Genomic DNA, 19,053 nt, shown 5'->3' with positions numbered 1-19,053 from the left:
TTTTTACAGAACTAGAACAAAAAGTCTTAAAATTTGTATGGAGACACAAAAGACCCCAAATAACCAAAGCAGTCTTGAGGGAAAAAAATGGAGCTGAAGGAATCAGACTCCCTGACTTCAGACAATACTACAAAACTACAGTATTCAAGACAATATGGTACTGGCACAAAAACAGAAATATAGATCAATGGAACAGGATAGAAAACCTAGAAATAAACCCATGCACTTATGTGGTCAACTAATCTATGACAAAGGAGGCAAGGATATACAATGGAGAAAAGACAGTCTCTTCAATAAGTGGTGCTGGGAAAACTGAACAGCTACATGTAAATGAATGAAAGTAGAACACTTCCTAACACCATATACAAAAATAAACTCAAAATGGATTAAAGACCTAAATATAAGGCCAGACACTATAAAACTCTTAGAAGAAAACATAGGAAGAACACTCTTTGACATACATCACATCAAGATCCTTTTTGACCCATCTCCCAGAGAAATGGAAATTAAAACAAAAATAAACAAATGGGACCTAATGAAACTTAAAAGCTTTTGCACAGCAAAGGAAACCATAAACAAGATGAAAAGACAACCCTCAGAATGGGAGAAAATATTTGCAAATGAAGCAACTGACAAAGGATTAATCTCCAAAATTTACAAGCAGCTCATGCAGCTCAGTATCAAAACAAACAACCCAATCCATAAATGGACAGAAGACCTAAATAGACATTTCTCCAGAGAATTTCCTTTAAAGCATAAAAAGTGGACCATGAATTCCTTTAAAAAATATCATCTGTAAAGAGAAAAGCTATTAGCCTGTTTAGCAAATTAAGCAGAATTTTTAAAATATTCTCATTGTAGCTTATATGCCATTAGATTAAAAACATCTTTCTATGGAAAAATAATATACATAGAAATATTTAGAATCACAGGTATACAGTTCAGTAATTTATCCCCGGTGTACATACCAGTGTAAACCAACATTCAGGTCAAGAATAAACATTATCATTACCTCAGATGCCCCCTGGTGTTCTTCATCACTATCCCTTTCCTTTTCCTCAAAAATAACTCATTTTTGACTCTTAAAACCATAGATTAGTTTTGCATTTGAAGTTATATAAATAAAAAAGTAGTATATATATTTTTCTGTCCAGCATTTTTCTCTCAATATTATTTTTGTGAGATTCATCCATGTCATTGTGTATAACTGTAATGTCTTCATTTTTCATTTATCTCTTTACATATAAATATACATATATATATGAACAACAGTTTATCCATTCTTCTTACAATGGGCGTTTAGTTTATTTTCTGTTTTCAGCTATTTCTAAAAATATTGCTGTGCATATCATGTACATGTTTTTGTGCACATGTACATGCTTTTCTCTGGGATATACAGTATATTAAGAGTAAAAATGCTAGGTCATAAAGTGTGGGTATGTTCAAATGTAGTATATACTATCAATTGTTTCCCAAATTGGTTGAACCAGTTTATATTCCCACTACTAGTGTATGAGAGTTTCTGCTATTTGTAGTCAATTTGGTATGTGTGCAATGGTATTTCTCTGAGCTATTAATTTGTATTTTCTTGATTACTAATGAGTTATATATATTCTCACATCTTTATAATCTTAGTCTAAAACAGATTTAATTTATGCACCAAAACTAGTTATAATTAGTAAATTGTAGGTAAGTTTTTAACTTTGACCTTTAGCACCCTAGATAAGTGCAAACTGTTCCTTTCTACAGTATGGTGTAGGGCAATCATCAACCCTCAGAATGTTAACCCAGTTTTTTTGAGTTTCTTAGGTCTTCTCAGTGATGTGATTATTAAAAAAAGTGGTTCAAAATTTTAGGTTAAAAATTACATTTTAATTAGGGCTCACAAATTAGTCAAGAAATAAGCTATTTTAGTCAAATCAAATCTATTTACGATTATGAGACAATGTAGTCCCTTTGCTAATCAGTAAATTGTTTTCTGATTTCTTACATTCCCTCATTCCCAAATTCTGTTTACTCAACTGGTCCCACGGGGATCACCTGGGCCTCGTTTATGATCTATAAATTGGAATCCAGGGGTGGTGGTGGATGAAAGGGAAAGACACTGGAATTTTTATTTGCAAATAAGTTACCTACATGATTCTGATGAATTATCCACTGTGGAAAAACCTCATAATATGAAGATCTTGGACAGATACATCAGCTGACTTCTATGTCCCATCAGAAAAATTAACCAGGACCAAAGAATGAAATTTAAAGCAAGTAGAGACAATCTTAAAAGAGCTCTCTGTCAGTAAGTGGTATGTAGCAACCTGCCGAAGGAAAATTTTTCTTTAGAGATTTCTGCATAGGAGATGGTACTAGATGATTACGTAGGCTGCTGCTAATACATTCTTCATAAATAAAAACAGAAGCTGTGCTGTGTAAACTCTACCTGCCAAGCCTAGAACAACTACAGATAAACATGATAATGGACAGATACTAACACTGACTTAATTTTTAGATCTCCATGTCTCTCACCTTTCGAAAGTGCTGCTTTCCTTACATACAGCCAAGACCCTTAGTAATAAGCTTCAGCATGGAATTGCAACGAGGGCACTTGGCACAAAGCAACAGCAAGCAGAAGAATGCTTGAAATAAATTTCCATAAATATGAAGCAAGGCTGTCAGTAAATTTAATTTCTGTCTGATTTAATAAACAGCTAGATAGATACACAAACATGAAAATTATAAATTATGTTTTAATTTTTCTCACCTACCATAACTGTCTTATTGCAGGTTAAAGTTTATAAATTGTGATTTTTATCTCAGCTAATCTCATTTAACATTGCTTCATGGTTAGATAGCTAAAATGAAATTGCAGCTCCAAACACAAAGTCTGGGATCAATTTGACCAGTTCTTCTGCTTACGATTATTTGTACCATAAATTTCAATATTTTGAATATGGTAAATTCGAATACATTGATATGTCAACAGACATATAAACTTATTTTTCAAAACACAGGCAGAATATCTAATTGCAAAGCCAGTGTGGTTCTTATATTATTAAATGGTCTTTGTTTTATTACTGACGTTCAAGAGGTATAGAAGTATTTGAGGAAGACTTCCTTCGTGGTTGAGAAAATTGTCTGTAGCGCTCAGTAGGAAACATCTTCCAAAGTAAAGGGCTCAGCTACAGGGAGGTTTTCCCTCTGACTGATGGGGAGGTTAGGTTCTCACCTAGGAGGGGGCAATAGTCTAGACTTCTGTTATCACTTTCTACCCATGATGGATCAGTTAGTCTTCCAGTCTACCTTTCTATTAGGGTTCCATGAGAGGCACACCTCCTGTCTGCTTACCTGCCCAGGCATTTGGAAATACTGGGCCTGTTCTGGCTCATAGAGGGAGGCTTCTTTCCACCACACCAAAAGCTAGTGAAAAGGTAGGATTCCCCTACTCACCACTCACTACCCTGTTCTCTGGATGAAAAGAGATGCGAAGAGGGACAAAGATAAGTGACATTTAAGAAATCTTGAGCATTTCTGTTCATTTCAGAATAACGGTAATATTGCTCATTAAAAGGAAAGCTGAGGAAACTTGTGAACTTAAACTTTAAAACTCAGAACCAAAAGAGTTTGTCACTTAGTATTATATCAATATAACCCATCTCCTCTTAGAAAGATGAAATGATGCCTAACTCAGGCAAAAAGAGGAACCAATGGCATTATTAAAGAATTCTGGTTACCTGCAGTTACACGCTGCTTTTGTGAATTAATCTACCTATTCTCTGACCATTTAAAAATATTAAGTGAAAGGTAACATTTATTGTGACTCAAGAGAAATATCTTGAAATATTTCAAGAAATTTCATTTCTGTGTTGTGCATTCTTTCTAGATGTGTGTCATCACTACTGTGTGAATTCTGAATCCTGTACCATTGGGGATGACGGAAGTGTGGAATGTGTCTGTCCAACACGCTACGAAGGACCAAAATGCGAGGTTGACAAATGTATAAGGTGCCATGGGGGACATTGCATTATAAATAAAGACAGTGAAGATATATCTTGCAAGTAAGTAGACAGCTAGCTTACTTTATAAAAACATTTGAACGCAAAAGGACATAGCAATCCAGAAATAAACAGTGAAAACAATGTAAATTATTTTTATTCTAAAATTCAATATGGCAACCATTCCATTCTCTCTCTCTCTCTCTTTTTTTCTTTTTTGGCTAGAGATAGAGTTCAATTCATTTTGATTAAACCAAACCTTATTAAAAACCTATTATGTACATCTAGGTAATATGAACATTTATCATGTAATGACGTGGTCAGGTCATTGCCTATATAGAATATTCCTAATAGTAAGCAAGTAAAAGTGAAATGCAACATACCTTCAAAAAGCTATATGTAATACTTCTAAATTAGAATAGCTCAGGCTTTTAATTGTTTCATCATTATTATCAACAATGAGTGTTTGCCTTTCTGATTTTACAGAATGATCCTTTGGGGAAGAATCAAAAGACCTATCTAATGGAAATAAAACTTAATCTTTTTATCTGACTTTGAAAATTATTGTACAAAATAAGTAGAAGGAATAATGTTTCCTTGGAAGTAACTACAACAAAAATGTCCAAGTTAGATTTTGATTACATTGCCTTTTGCTCTTTGGCTTTGAGATCAAGTGAATGGAAAACAGAACTTTGCAGCTAAAGAGTAATGAAATTCAGTTTGTAGCATGAAACAAATTTATGCCACTGGGGTTAGAGATCACTTCTCACTCTGAACTTCTTTTAACAGGTTTTTCAAAAAAAGGGCTTATAAAGGACTGGACTCTATCACTTGCCCTAGGAGTATAATAAACAAGCATATGCGATAGGAAAGCACGCCTTAAAGGGTGTACGTCACAGCTTCCACCAAGACAGCTCTGCAAGGGTGCCAGCCCTGAGTTGTGTTGCTCTGCCAAACAAGGCCCCATAAAATTTTATTACAGACAGCATCAACAGTTTTTGATTTTTTATTTACTCTCATTTTAGAATTACTCCATGTATGATTTGTGTTATCACTATAAATGACATTTACTTAAGCCCTCAAATTGTGTCCTTTGAAAGTACATTATTTTTTAACTAAAGTAATTTAAAATATGACTAATTATAATATATGCCTTTGATAAGTACATAAAAGCAAAATGCATTTTCATATAAACTACCAAAATCATGTTTGCTCATTAAGCTCATCAGTTTTTTGTGATGAAACTTTAGCATGACAGAACTTGATTTTAATTACTGAGCATACATCTTTTTTTATGTCCAGCGTACCATGTCAGGAATGCACTGTAGAATCTTCTTCACAGCCCCATCCCAGTCACACAGGGAATCATGGACCATCGTATAAGAAAGGCTATGAGCCATAGTTTGCAACCCAGTTTATCTTGGAGAAGCTCATGCAGAGACACACACCCTGTTTCCATCACACAGGGCAGTTCCATGTGAGGAACGAAGGGCTGAACTCTTAGGACCCTCGGTACTGCCTCCTTTACAGAGAATACTGGCTTCAACAACCTAGAAACACTAGAACCTCATAGCCTGAGTAGGCTTTTGAAGGTCCAACATTATAGTTCTTGACTCTTAAAAGATCTTTCTGGAAAACTATATGTAAGAATGGATAAATAATAGTTGCTAGCAGTGAGTTGATAGTGGAAGTTTAAAGATAAGAGTATAATATTTGATTTATCAGATAGGCTATAATAACATATGAACATGATAGTACAATCAGGACTCTGGGTATTTTGAAACTTTTAGATAAGTTTGTTTTCATTTCTATGATACTTTTCATCTTAGCATTAACTAAAGCTTGCAGCAATTTCTATTTCATGGGTAAAGAACTGACACTAAAACAAAATCACAACTGAATTAAATATGTTTTTACTGAAATGGGAAAATTCAAGCTGCATGTATACTTGCGATTCCAAAGAGTCATGTATTTCTAATGCACAGCCTATGAGCTGTCAACTACAGTAAAGAATAGATGCTCTGTCAATTATAATGAGTATAATCTTTGAAACAGAGCTAATTGTGTATTTTTCTCTCTTCCTCAGTAAATATTGTTGAAGAAAGTCTTTATCATAATTTTGAATAGCCTAAATAATACCACTGTGATGTCAAATTTTTATGAGAATTCTTTCTCTTTACTGGACAACTGCTAATTACAAAGTGTGTCTGCATGCACACACGTAACATTTCTAAGAAATGAAATTATGATGAAAACCTACATTAAAATATAAGTTGTACTCTTTGATGTATTACAATGATTTGGATAACTTGTATTTCACATTTGAAATATCTACAAAGTTCTGTCTAAAGTTTAGGATTCAAACAAAACCTTTAGAAGGAGAACAGGGCAACATCTCTTATAACTCTTGGAAGAAGAAGTTTAAAAGCAATCCATAATTAGAATATTTTTCTCTTTTAAAAGATGATATTTGGTGTATAGTTTTCTTTTTGTGTAAAATTCTTTAATGTATGATGAGCTAATTTTTCTCTTTGATGTTGTCCCTTTGATTGAACATGAAACTATAACTTTCTGCTCTTCGATTTTCAAGGAGGATGGGCGAGGAGAGCAAGGAAAATCTCCCAGATCCATTTAACATATCAGACACCACTACCATTAAATATGTACTTGACTCACTTTGCATCCATATTCATATGGCTCTATAGATTATAAAGAATGTGATATTCTTTGTTAAATCTTGGAAACTTTAAACCACTACCATCTTCCCCATGTTTAGTTCCACTTTCACGTGTCTCCATTTCATATCTGGTACATAATTGACTCACTGCTTCTGTTTCTCTGAAAAGAAGTGTGATTTTTAAATCCAGGTTCTTAAAAAAAAATCTTTAAATTAAACTTCTGGGAAAGTGTAAGCAGTTCAGTGCATTTCCAGCAGCCCTACCACCCACAAGAGGCCAAATAAATATGCACAGAATAAATAAACTATGGGATTGCTAACCAATTATTTAAAATATCTAACCTATCATTGGGAATTACTCTTTGATGGATGTACCGCAATAGGTACCCACCATGAAGAGGATCAAAGTGATCAATCAATGACATTGCAGCCTGATTTCTTTATCAAGATTATGTCCAGATTTATTGTGATACCATTGATTACTTCATAGCACTTAGTACTAACATGATCTCATAATCGGAATATTGACATGATCCGTTTTAATTCTGATCTGGGCCAGGGCTTATATGATTCTATTACCATACTTCTCATAGAAGAGTTTCCCTCAATAATTTGGAATATCAATGTACTTTTCTCTGTTCCACCAACAGTTTTCAATGTCCGATCTAATAGTATTTATTTATTCATTTATTTATTTAAAAATATAACATGGCAAGTAAGAAATTTCTGTAATTTTCCTCTTATCATTATGCTTGTTTTTCCCATGTAGCAATAGCCACAGTGCTTGTTCTTATCCCAGACAGGTAATGTACTATAAATTAGAAGCATTTCCAAAAATTTTCCAAGAAAGCCTACCTCATTACTTTGTTGCCATATTGCATATTGTTTCTATAATATTACTGTTTATTTTTGCAATGAACTGTTACATTTTTTCCTTTAGAATAAAAAGAGTTTGACACTAATTATAGTACATATTCAGGGAGAAACAGTGGGGTAAACGTGACTACAGAATAGTTCTATGCTTTCGTACAAAATGTGGAGTCTAAAACTCATAACAGTTCTTTGGACCAGACTTTCCAGTTTAGAAGGAATAGCTGAAGCATTTGCTTCTAAAGTATTTGATAATGTGGTTTATAAATAATAAAAATGTCACCAAACTCTGGTAATATGAAAAGGGAATAAGATACTGATGCTAATGTCTCCCTGAAGTGTAAGTGATAGACACTAGAGTATATTTTTTCACACCTATATCTAGCTATATTAAATTTTTATATTAAACGAATGGGTTGAAAATTACCAGAAGAAAAATTTTATTTGTCATCATTCTATTAAAAAAAAATCTTTGCCTCCAGCAAGTCTCTCTTTCTGAAAACCTACTTTTAGCCAGCCACTGCATTAGTCGTTTATGATGAATATTCTCATCTTTAGAGAATTTGTGTCAGCTCTCAACAATAATCACTCCAGAAACAATGAAATTTTTTTTCTTTGTTGCTGCAGCTGCACTAATGGAAAGATTGCCTCTAGCTGCCAGCTATGTGATGGCTACTGTTACAATGGTGGCACGTGCCAGCTGGACCCAGAGACAAATGTACCTGTGTGTCTGTGAGTATTTTATAACGTTGTGGGCATTTTATGATAACAACTTTAGATGTACATGGAATCCATGCTCTATTGTTCTCCTTTCTTGGCATAACATATTTTAAATGAATGTTTCGTGGTCATCTCTGATCAAGTATTGTTCCTCATTGGCTCCTGTACTACAGAATATCCTCCCTCATCAATTTGCTTGTGATTTCATATGGAAAAGCTGATTCACTTCTTAGCATCATACCCATTTCAAACATTCAGAGATCTTTGAACTTGGAAATGCCAGTAAAAATTGTTCTAATTTAATTGACCTTATTTACAATAGATATGTGAAACCCAGACATAATCATATTTATAAATACTTTGGTACTTAAGGCCATTCTTTTCAAAGTATGTAAGGTATCTTTTCAAAAGTATAATACTATTTGATTTTTGTATCAGGTTTTGAGTGTTGTATTATGTAAACCTATTAAGCCCTTGTCTCTTTTGAAATACATTACCTCGAATCTGGGTTTCTAAATGTTTGGAAAGTATTGTAGATTCTCTGCTTCTGAGAAAATCTGGAATTTAATATATTCCCTTTTCAAATACCTGATTGTCCATAATGGAAAGCTTGAAATAAGACCGTTCAGCCTATGTGATCTCTATTTTGAGTTTTCTTTTATCACTGCTTGACCAGAAGGATGATGCCCACATATGATCCACATCTGCATTCTGTTCCCCACCTTGTCAGAATAGCCTATGATGAGTGTGTATATAAGAAATAAGTGAGCATACCTGGGAAAGATTTTGTTCATATGTTACTATTTCTGTATGAAATGAATTTGAAACATTTGAAAAAAAAAGTCAGATGCTTTATTTAGCTGTATTTTACTGAAATTCTGCAGATGCTCTGTTGGGTTTAAAAGTCAGCGCTGTGACCAGAAAGAGAACCCTTGTGATCACTACTGTCAGAATGAGGGGATTTGCACTTTAACTGCGTTTAATGAGCCGAGATGCAAGTAGGTTTAACCTTCCACTTACCGCTAAGCTTTGTGTGACATCATTTCAGGCCACAGTTCATTGGTTTAAATCATGAACATCCACATGCTTTTCACAGTGTATACTTAATCTCGGGGCTCATCTGTGTCATACACACTTAACCTTTGCCTTGCTCGCCGACAAGTGTATGCACCACAGTTAGCTAGATTGTCTAGAAATATAATGGAGGGAATGAAAAATCTCGTGGAACTGTCTCATAAAAATACATTTGCTAGAACAGTGGCTTTTAATTAGAGGACAGAAGTAGGTGTTTTTAGACTTTATTACTATACTGGATACTATAATTGGAATAGTGTCTTTTGTTTAGTAACTGACTTTTCATTTCAAGTACTGATAAAATACATTATTTTGGCTCCCAAGATTTCAGTGGAACTGTCTTACCTTAATCAGTAAGACTTCTTTACAGAAGAAATAGGTATATGCTAAAATATTCCAGAAACTTCATTTCAAATCATTCTTTCTTGATTCAATTTGCTCGTAACAAATACATTCTTTTCCTCTGTGAAATCTCAGGGATCACCTTTGGGGTAGCTGTCAACCTTCATAACAATGGAAGTTATTTTTGCATCTTGCATTTGAGCTTTAGAGATGGATCATATCTGACATCCTCCTTAATACTCCATGTCATAAACAGAAACCCTGATTGGCACCCAATAATAGCTCATGGTGGTGTCTCAGAGTATTTAGTAATGGTTTTAATGCACAATTATATTAAAATTCAGATATTTCATTTCCAAAACTCTACAATTTTGTTCATAATGATCTATTTTGTTATTCAAGAAAATGTCATTCTTTACACAATAATTGTAAAAGTATGGGAAGTGATTAAAATAATCACATAGGAAAAACTGATAGTCTTTTTTTCTAAAAGATATTTGAATATGTTAAACCAATGTTCCTACATAAAATAATCCAGAAATACTCCTTTAAATATCAGTCTATAAAGTGTATATAAACTGACCTGTTAAGAAATTGATTCCCTTCTTAGTTCATACTCAGGTTTAGTGCCTTATGCAGCTGAAGACAGAGAGGGGACCCTTCTTTAGTCTTACCTCTACCTTGCCTCCAACCTAAATTCCTCCAGTCATTCAGCAAATATTTATAAGACCCTGAAAGAGTGCTAAATCCTAGACAAGTGAAGATGAATGAAATTTAACCCAAACATCAAGGAGCTCACTAATTAGTGGGTTTAACAATTCATAAGCAACTAATTAACCTGTATTAATGCAGGTGTGAACACAGGAAAAAAGAGGGGGCAGTGGAGTTTTAACAGGGCAGATGATTTGTTTAGAATGGGAGATAGGAATACACGGAAGACTTTACAGAAAAGGCATCCTCTTGTTGGCCATGTAGTTCAGGTAGTTCAGTGAGGTCGGGAAGAACATTCTGAAAAGAAAGAATAACATAAGCAGAGACATGGATGTGAGACTTAGTGGCCTCTCTGGGAGTGGTTTAATACAGCTAGAATGAAGGGTGACTGGAGAGTTGGGGAGGGGGGTGAGGATTTAAAACTGGGAGGATAAATTGGAACCTGATTTATGCCAAAGTTAGGGGATTCCATAGGATCCTGAAAAGAATGTATAGCCAAAGTGATTTGAGGCAAAGCTGAAGACGTTTGCTTTCGAAGGTGACACTTAGTGGCATGTGGAAGAAAGGCCTGGAGATCAGCTGCAGGGATCCCACACCAAAAGGTCTGGCAGCACTTCAGGTGAAAAATGATGGATTCACAGTGAGTTCAGTGTTAGTAAGGTCAGGGTGATCCTTGGCCAAACTTTGATCTACGTACTTGTGTTATCTTATTTTTAGGACCCCAGTAATGCCTGCTCTGGGGCCCAGTCTTTGTATTTCTTGTCCCTTTCTCACAATTCCCAGGCAAAGTATACATGACATTTCAGCACCACCCCCCTCCATAAATAGGTCTCAGGAACATGACCTGTCTAGAGAATGCCCTTGTGTCACCAGAATGAATATTTCTTGTGGGCATAACATTCCACAGTAATGTTCTGTTCCACTTTTCACTCTTACCATGTATCATCAGAGGCACCTGACCTTGTAAGGTATAATCAGCCTTGGATTAAAATCAACCAAGAAAAATATGTTAATTGGAGAGGTTCAGAGCAAACACCTTTTACTTTTGTGTATCTTTATTTCTATCTGCTTTGGGCTTAATGGAAATTTTGTCTGTGCTTTGGTTTTCTACACCCTAAAATTTATTCTGATGGTAGGAGTAATGCTTACTGAATTCCTCAAATCATTTAAGCCATGAAAGAATCGTAGAAGAGATAATGATATTCTGTTATTCACTCATTAATTTATTCATCAAATATGTATTGATAACCTATGATGAGTGAGGCCCTGTGTATATTCAGAAGGAGAATTAATAACAGCTAAAACTGATTTAGCAAATAACTGTTTGATTCTAAAGTCCTTGCCCTGGTTATAACTCTTATTCCATACTGCTTTCTTTGTGCTGACTAACTCCAATAAGGTTTTTACTTTTAAAGGGCTTAAAATTCATTTTGGGTAGATGAATGGATTTTAAAAATTTAAAATACCATTTGATAATTGCTATACGGAAATATGACCAAAGTGTTGTGGGAAAACAACTGAATAGAGATCAGTTAATGATTACTAGTGGGAGAGAGAAAGGTTTTACAGGTGAAGTGATATTTTAAAAGTATTTTGAAAAAAAAGTTTAGTTATTTTACAGGGGGAAATGGCTGAAAACCTTTCTTGAAAGAGGAATAGCACAGTGAGAGAATAGGTCTGAAAGTAGAAGATGAACGTTGTTTAGAGTAGAACACAGGCTATGTGATATAATGGGGGGGTGGGGGGAGATTAAAGAGATGTGTTGGGGCCAGTTTGTGAGGTACATTTTATGCATGACACAGGAGTGGGTTTATAGAAAGAAGACTGGAGAATTAAGGATGGAATTCTAGGAGACACCAATGTTTAATACTGTATTATGGAAGAATCAACAAAAAATGAGAAGAAATAGAATTTGGAGGGGACTTGTCAAAGTGTAGGTTCCTCGAAGTCAAAAGAATAGAGCGTGTCCAAGAATATCAACTCCAGATAGTTCAAAAAGGATAAGAATTCTAAGTGGTTTATTGAATTTTGCAATTAGATGGCCATTATGAGAGATGTTTTGAAAGTGCTACATGACAGCAACCAGATTATAGTTGGAAAAGTGAAAGGTAAGAAAGTAGAGAAGACTGTAGATTCCTTTCTGACTGTTAGGCTATGGATTAAATGAAGAAAGAACAATTGTAACTTCAAGGGGAAGTAGGATCTAAGGGAAAATATTTTTACAATAAGAAAGACATAAGTTTCAAGAGGATCATTCTTTCACTATTTATTAGGGGCCCATTGTTAAGTAACTATGAAGGATAGATGGTTCAGACGTAGATATTATACTCATGTTTCTTAGAGTTAAAATTTCTAGAATATGGAAAATTTCCTAGTTTTACATAGGATACTTATCATTCATTTGGTACTAAAATGTAAATAAATAAAAATAAATTTAGTATGAAGTGTCTATGATCATGTAGAATACAAAAATTGTCCAGCTAAGAGAATATTAAGCCCTCAGGATCTCTTTCTAGTGGTTGATTCTCCTCATAAGTGGAAATTTTTGGAAACACAGATTTTAGCTTCAGATTTCAATTGGTAGCGGTCATGTATCTTTGATGAAAAGCTAGTATGCACTATTTCATCTAAGCGCCTTTACAGGAAACAAAAATTGCTTTAAGAAGTAAGGTATAGGACTTGCTTTAGCTTTGTTGGTACTATGTTATTCTTTTTTTCATAGAGTAAAAAACTATTGAATTGTGCAGAACTTACACACATTTGGAAAGTCTACAAAGTATTCAGATCTATGAGGTTGACAGTTTTTTTCCACATAGAAATTTTATTACCTTATCTTTCAATTTAAGAAATAGATTTGTTCTTTGAAAGCCTTCACTTTTGTCTCTTGATGGCCCTTTTCACTTATTACTATGTGCAGAGGAAAAGAAAACTCCAAAGAAAAGCCGAGAAAAAATGAAAATCTAAAGGCTTTTTTATGTTTATTTGGAGAGAGTTTTGACATTTATTAAAGAAGGTATATTGAACAATGTTAAAGCCAAACTTTAAAAAATAAATATGTGTTATTTTGACAATGTTTGTATTGTTAAACAATTTTTGTTGCGAGATATAGAAATGATTAATCCTGTGAACTCAATAACAAGTTAACTATGTCTTCCTACTTCTAAAATTTCTCCCTAGCTTAAGACTTTCATTTATATTGAATTTAAGTTTTTTTTTAAAACATAGACCAACCTCCATAGCATTATCTCCCAGCAATACCCACAGCACATTTCACCCTCCAGTAGTAAAGAAATGCTTGTAGCTACACTACTTCTCCTACCACTGTGGACACTGGCACATACACAGCCTCACCACGTAGCCATGGGACCATTCCACACCCAGATGTTTTTGCTTAAATAGCTCGCTGGACCCAAATGTCTCTCCTGCCTTTTTCCACTTTACTCTTATTATCCCACTAGTCTCAACACAGGATTATCTCTTTGTATATAGCACGTGGCAAGTGAATAGTAAATATTAATTGACTTGGACTTAACTGAAGTTTTTTAAAAGAGAAGAATCAAATATTCAGGGTTCTCCAGAGAAAAAGAAGCAATAGGATATATATCATATGTATCATATATCATATATCATATGTGTCATATATCATATATCATATATATTTATATATAAATGGGGAGAGAGAGACATTTATTATAGGAATTGACTCACCCAATTATGGAGGTCAAGAAATCCCAGGATCTACTGTCTGCAAGCTGGAGAACAGGGAAAGCTGGTGGTGTAATTCAGTCCAAATCTAAAGACCTGAGAACCTGGGAAATGATGGTGTCTAAGTTTAAAGAACTAAAAACCAGGAGCATTAATGCTTGAGGGCAAGAGATGACAGATGTCCCAGCTCAAGCAGAGAGAGCAAATGTGCCCTTCCTCTGCCTTTTTGTTCTATTCAGACCCTCAGAAGATTGGATGATGCCCATCCTCACTGGTGAGAGTGGTCTTCTTTACTCAGTCTAATTCAAACACTTATTTCTTCCCAGAGACACCCTCATAGACACATCCAGGAATAATGTTTTGCCAGCTGTCTGGGCATCCCTTAGGCCAGTCAAGTTGACATAAAATTAACTTATACACACAAGTGATATATCTATATGTGTGTATGAGAATTTTGCTTTTTTGTCAGTATTTTGAGATGAATTGTGTTCAAAATTCTTATGTTGAAGCTGTATCTCCCAGTACCTCAGAATGGGACTATATTTGGAGATAGGATCTTTAAAGAGATGAATAAGTTAAAATGGGGGTCATTAGGGTGGGCCCCAATCCAATGTGACTGGTGTCCTTATAAGAAGGGGAGATTTGGATACAGCACACACAGGGGAAGACCATGTGAAGATATATAGGAAGAAGATGTTCGTAAGCCAAGGAGAGAAGCCTCAGAAGAAATCAAACCTGCTGACACTTTCATCTCAAACTACTGTTACTTTGGTTTCTATTCATTCTGTTTCTTTATGCAAATATACATTTGCAGAATATTATATACTAAAATGAAATCCTGTGATAGACACTCTTTCATGTTTATTTACTTTGCAATACATTATGAACATCATTCCATGTCAATCTACATAACTAGATGCTTTTATTCTTAAGGTTACTGAGTGTTCTATTGTCTGGACTTTTCCTATTTTATTTAATGAACCAGCTATCATTCGATAATTAGGATTTTTTTGTTAGTTTGTTTCTGTGTTTTGTTCCTTTTTTTTTTTTTTTTTTTGTTCCTTTTTAAAATTATTTTTTCCTAGGATAAAAACTTCTGTCTTTAAATATCTGTGTGCTTATCTCATTAGTTTTCTAGTGTCAGCACCCAGAAGAAGAAATATTCAGTATGAAAGTATAGACTTTATTAATCAAACTAGCAATGATTTGGGGCAAGTTACATTGTCTCTTTGTGTCACATTTTCCTTGTCCATAAGGTGATGGATTTAGACTAATTGTTCACTAATATACTATAAAACTATAAAGTGTGAGGTATTTAATCAGTCCCATTTGAATTTTAGTAATTTTTTAAAAATTGGGTCAGAGTCACAACCTCAGATACCAATTCTCTCAAAATTCCTCTAAAATATCTATAAAGACACTGAGAAAACAAAGATTCCCATTAGTAGCAGAATTAAAAATAACAAAGCCTTTATTATTAAAACTATGGAGTAACTGAAGGGCTAATCATAAAATTCCTGGGTCACAATTAAATATTTGTATTAATTTTTCTCTGTGATTTTATGATCTATTTTCCTGATACTTTAAAATAATGTACCGTAATATATCAGGTTATATGAATAGCTTATTTATGCCTAACTTCAAGAGAGGTAATAATCTTTTCCACCTATTTCTTATTATCGACCCCTAGTCTAGTATCAATAGATCCACAATCCATAAGAACTAGAAACCTAAGTGTTATAAGAACTAGAAACCTAAGTGTCTGTCCCTTGGTTTCTTCATATTTTGTCCATTTAGATAACAAAAATACTGGTGATTTTTTTCTTCCCATATTAATTCATCAGAAAATTTTTATTGAATACCTACTATATACCAGAAAACAACCTAGGCACTGAAGTTTTTATCAGTGAACAGACAAAAATATTTGACTTGTGAAGCTTAAAGATTAATGACCATTATTGGTGGAATTTGGGGACTATTTCCTTTAAAATCAACTTTCTGTATAATTCACCTTCTTTTTCAAAAATAAAAGAAAAAAACAAGTTTAAAATTATTTTTTATCAACTGAAAAGGGAGAACCAAAAAGATCTAACTCTGATATTACACTAGTTTTGAAATCATACCAATTCAGGCCCACACTGTTTTGAAAATAGCAGTATGGCAAAATTCCAGGACATTTCTTACTATATATATTATTGCTTCTTGCCCATAGCAGGACCAATTCTCTGTGTGGTCAAAAACAATTTAACACTGCTAGTTTTTTATGTTTTGCTTCTTCATTTCAAGAAGAAGCTAAAAATAACTTTCTGTGAGCATTTTTCCCCAGTCTATTATTTGTTTTTCCCTTTTTTCTGGATTTTTCCTTTTTTTGTTTTTTTGGTTTGGTTATATTTATTTGGGCATCTGTTTTGTTTTGTTTTGCTTGCTCTCTGTTTTTGGGGGGGGGTTTCCGTTTTTTTTTTTTTTTTTGGAAACATGGTTTTCCTTTCTCTGATCATCTGCATGAGCGTGTGGTTACATTTTTCATATTACCCTATGATATTCCATATTTTATGGCTAGAATTGACTTCTCATCTCTGTGTGGCCTTTTGACATGGAGCATATTTCTATGAAACTGGCTTGGGAATGCTGCTTGTTTTACTCCATGGTCCTTCTAAATGTACATGTCTGTTTCTCTCTGGCAGATCGTAAATTCCTTTAAAGAAGAGGTTGTATCTGATTTATCTATTTTGCCTCAGCAGCTAGCATGCATTCTGTGTGTAATATGTGCTTAACTAATGTTGCTAAAAAATACTGTCCTGGTGCCTGTATTGTATTGTGAAATCTGACAGTCTATGATATAAGCATCTTTCTATCATCATTGTAATACCACTTCTTACTTCATTAATACATTTTTAAAACCTGCAAGAGTCAGAAAAAAATTAAAAAGTGATTCATTTCATTATGATTTTTGGTTCTCTTTCTCATCTTTATGATATCTTCTAAAACTACCACAGGAAGTTTCCTAAGCATTCTGGAACTGAGGTTAAATATCTCTCTACAAAAGGAACTAAATAGGCTTTTAATTTACCCATATTAACTTACTAGTAAAACTTAATTGTATTAATTTTTGTTCTCTCTTCTCCTTGACTTTTGTTTGTTGTTTTTACTTTGGTATTTTCTCTCTCTCAAAAAAAGAAAGAAAAAAGAATGAAATAGAGGAAAGTAAGTTGTAGCCCCTGCCCTTGAGGGACTCTGATCTAGTTGAGGAAAGATGAGACAAGAAGGAAGGTGGCAGGGGCTCTGGGGATGTGAGTGGTGTAAGATAAATGGTGCTTCTGGGGGAGTATTAGACAATAATGTTATACACTGAAATAGTTCTGAGGAACATAGTATGCTTAGCTAGGAATTTGAAATTTATTCCATAAGTCCATAAGCAGTAGGGGAACACTAATAACATTTGACATATGAACTATCTCAGTCATGTGTGTGTTTTAAAAAGGTCTTGATGGCATGGTGCTCTGCTGGAACAAGAAGCCCTGGGTTTGAAAAAACAGATTTTGAAATGAATCCCAATTTACAAAGGAAAGGGAGACAATTTTTTTAATTAAAGAAATGGCTTTTTAAAAATGATTTCTTGGTAAACAGGGCACAAAAAACAGCCAAAAGATAGAAGACCTTATATCTTAGAATTGCAGTTTGTTTTGTTGGTTTCTTTTTTCTTCTCTTTGCCTCATTTGTCATCTCAATATGGAAATACTGATAGCATCTACTTCCTAAAATTATTTTGAGGAATAAGAAATGTAATACCTGTTAAAAAAAAAAAACCAGAATATTGTTTTCAACATAGTAAACACTTAAAAAAAAAGTAGAACCTTCAAGCTGTTCTAATAGACCATACATAAAAGGATCAGTACTTGGCATAATTTGGGCTTCTGGGAGTTTGGAGACAAAAAATAAGCTGTGTAGTTCTTAAAAAGTGCTTGTTATTAAAAATAAGCAAAATATGGCATAAATAAAAGATTAGAAGTGTAATGATTGTGATAGTAATAGTGACTGAAAAGGGAACTACATAACTAAGCTCAAGTTCCATGAGGGACACGAGAGAAAAAAAGGGCAGCAGGTCCACCCTCAAACACCTCAGAAAACGCACGGGAAGTAGGTTTTGAAACATTTTCAAAGCAGATTTTAAAAACTCAGAGGGATGCAAAATGACTATACAAGTACCAAAGGGACATTCATTAAGCGAATGATCCGAAAATTAGTCATTTTGTCATTTTCTTTGGTTTTGTGTTTGTTCCATCTAATTATTTTCTTAAAAGTTTAGCATTGTTTTCTAAGTCCTTAGGGTGAGAAACACATAAGGAAATGTACAGGTACTAGGGAAACCTCTGTTTGGGTTTTGGGGAAGAAGATAGTGAGTTTCATTTCTGTCACACATTTTTAAAAGGTAGGAATTATTCTTCTATATTACAACAGCTAATTAAGGCCTAGGTATTTCAAACTACTGGCTCTGCTGAAAGGAGAGGGCACGTTCTACTCTTCAGGCCTCTGCTGTCAGGCTGAGCAATGCTCCTCCTTGTGGACCAGCGACCCTGTGGCCCCATAGAGAACATTTGAGAAGAGCCCAAGGAAGCTGTCAGGAGTGATTTCAAACAGATCACAACTTTTCAGCAGGGGTTTTGAGCAATTCACCTTTAGCAGCCTGTGTTGTCCACTTTTCAAGAGTCAGGTCATTGCATGTCCCTTATTTGTTTTCTGCCCTGTGGCATATTTTCAAAGCACAAAATGTGAAACGTGCATGTCTTTTGGAACAGTAAAGGCCAGGAAAATCTGTCACATCAATATCTATCCTTTATGATCCCAGGTAACAAGTTGTAGCTTGTTCTAGCTTTCACCATGCTAGTCATGTCATGGGGAAAACCACGGAATACAGATATATATATATATGTATATATATATATATATATATATATATATATTTTTTTT

The 19,053-nt window shown here is 34.2% G+C and overlaps 1 protein-coding gene across 1 annotated transcript in view; it reads left to right on the top strand.

Annotated features, from left to right (window-relative positions):
* LRP1B (LDL receptor related protein 1B) overlaps positions 1-19,053 on the top strand; it is a 1,933,320-nt gene that overhangs the window by 1,889,158 nt on the left and 25,109 nt on the right. The window contains exons 85-87 of the mRNA XM_024122386.1: positions 3,875-4,049; positions 8,161-8,265; positions 9,138-9,251. Coding sequence (XP_023978154.1) covers positions 3,875-4,049; positions 8,161-8,265; positions 9,138-9,251 — 394 coding nt within the window. The remainder of the gene's footprint in view (positions 1-3,874; positions 4,050-8,160; positions 8,266-9,137; positions 9,252-19,053) is intronic.

Source organism: Physeter macrocephalus, chromosome 2 (assembly GCF_002837175.3).
Source record: "Physeter macrocephalus isolate SW-GA chromosome 2, ASM283717v5, whole genome shotgun sequence".
NCBI classification, from domain to species: Eukaryota; Metazoa; Chordata; class Mammalia; order Artiodactyla; family Physeteridae; genus Physeter; species Physeter macrocephalus.
Note: the sequence above shows the minus strand (reverse complement) of the source record. Positions and strands in the feature narration are given on the sequence as shown.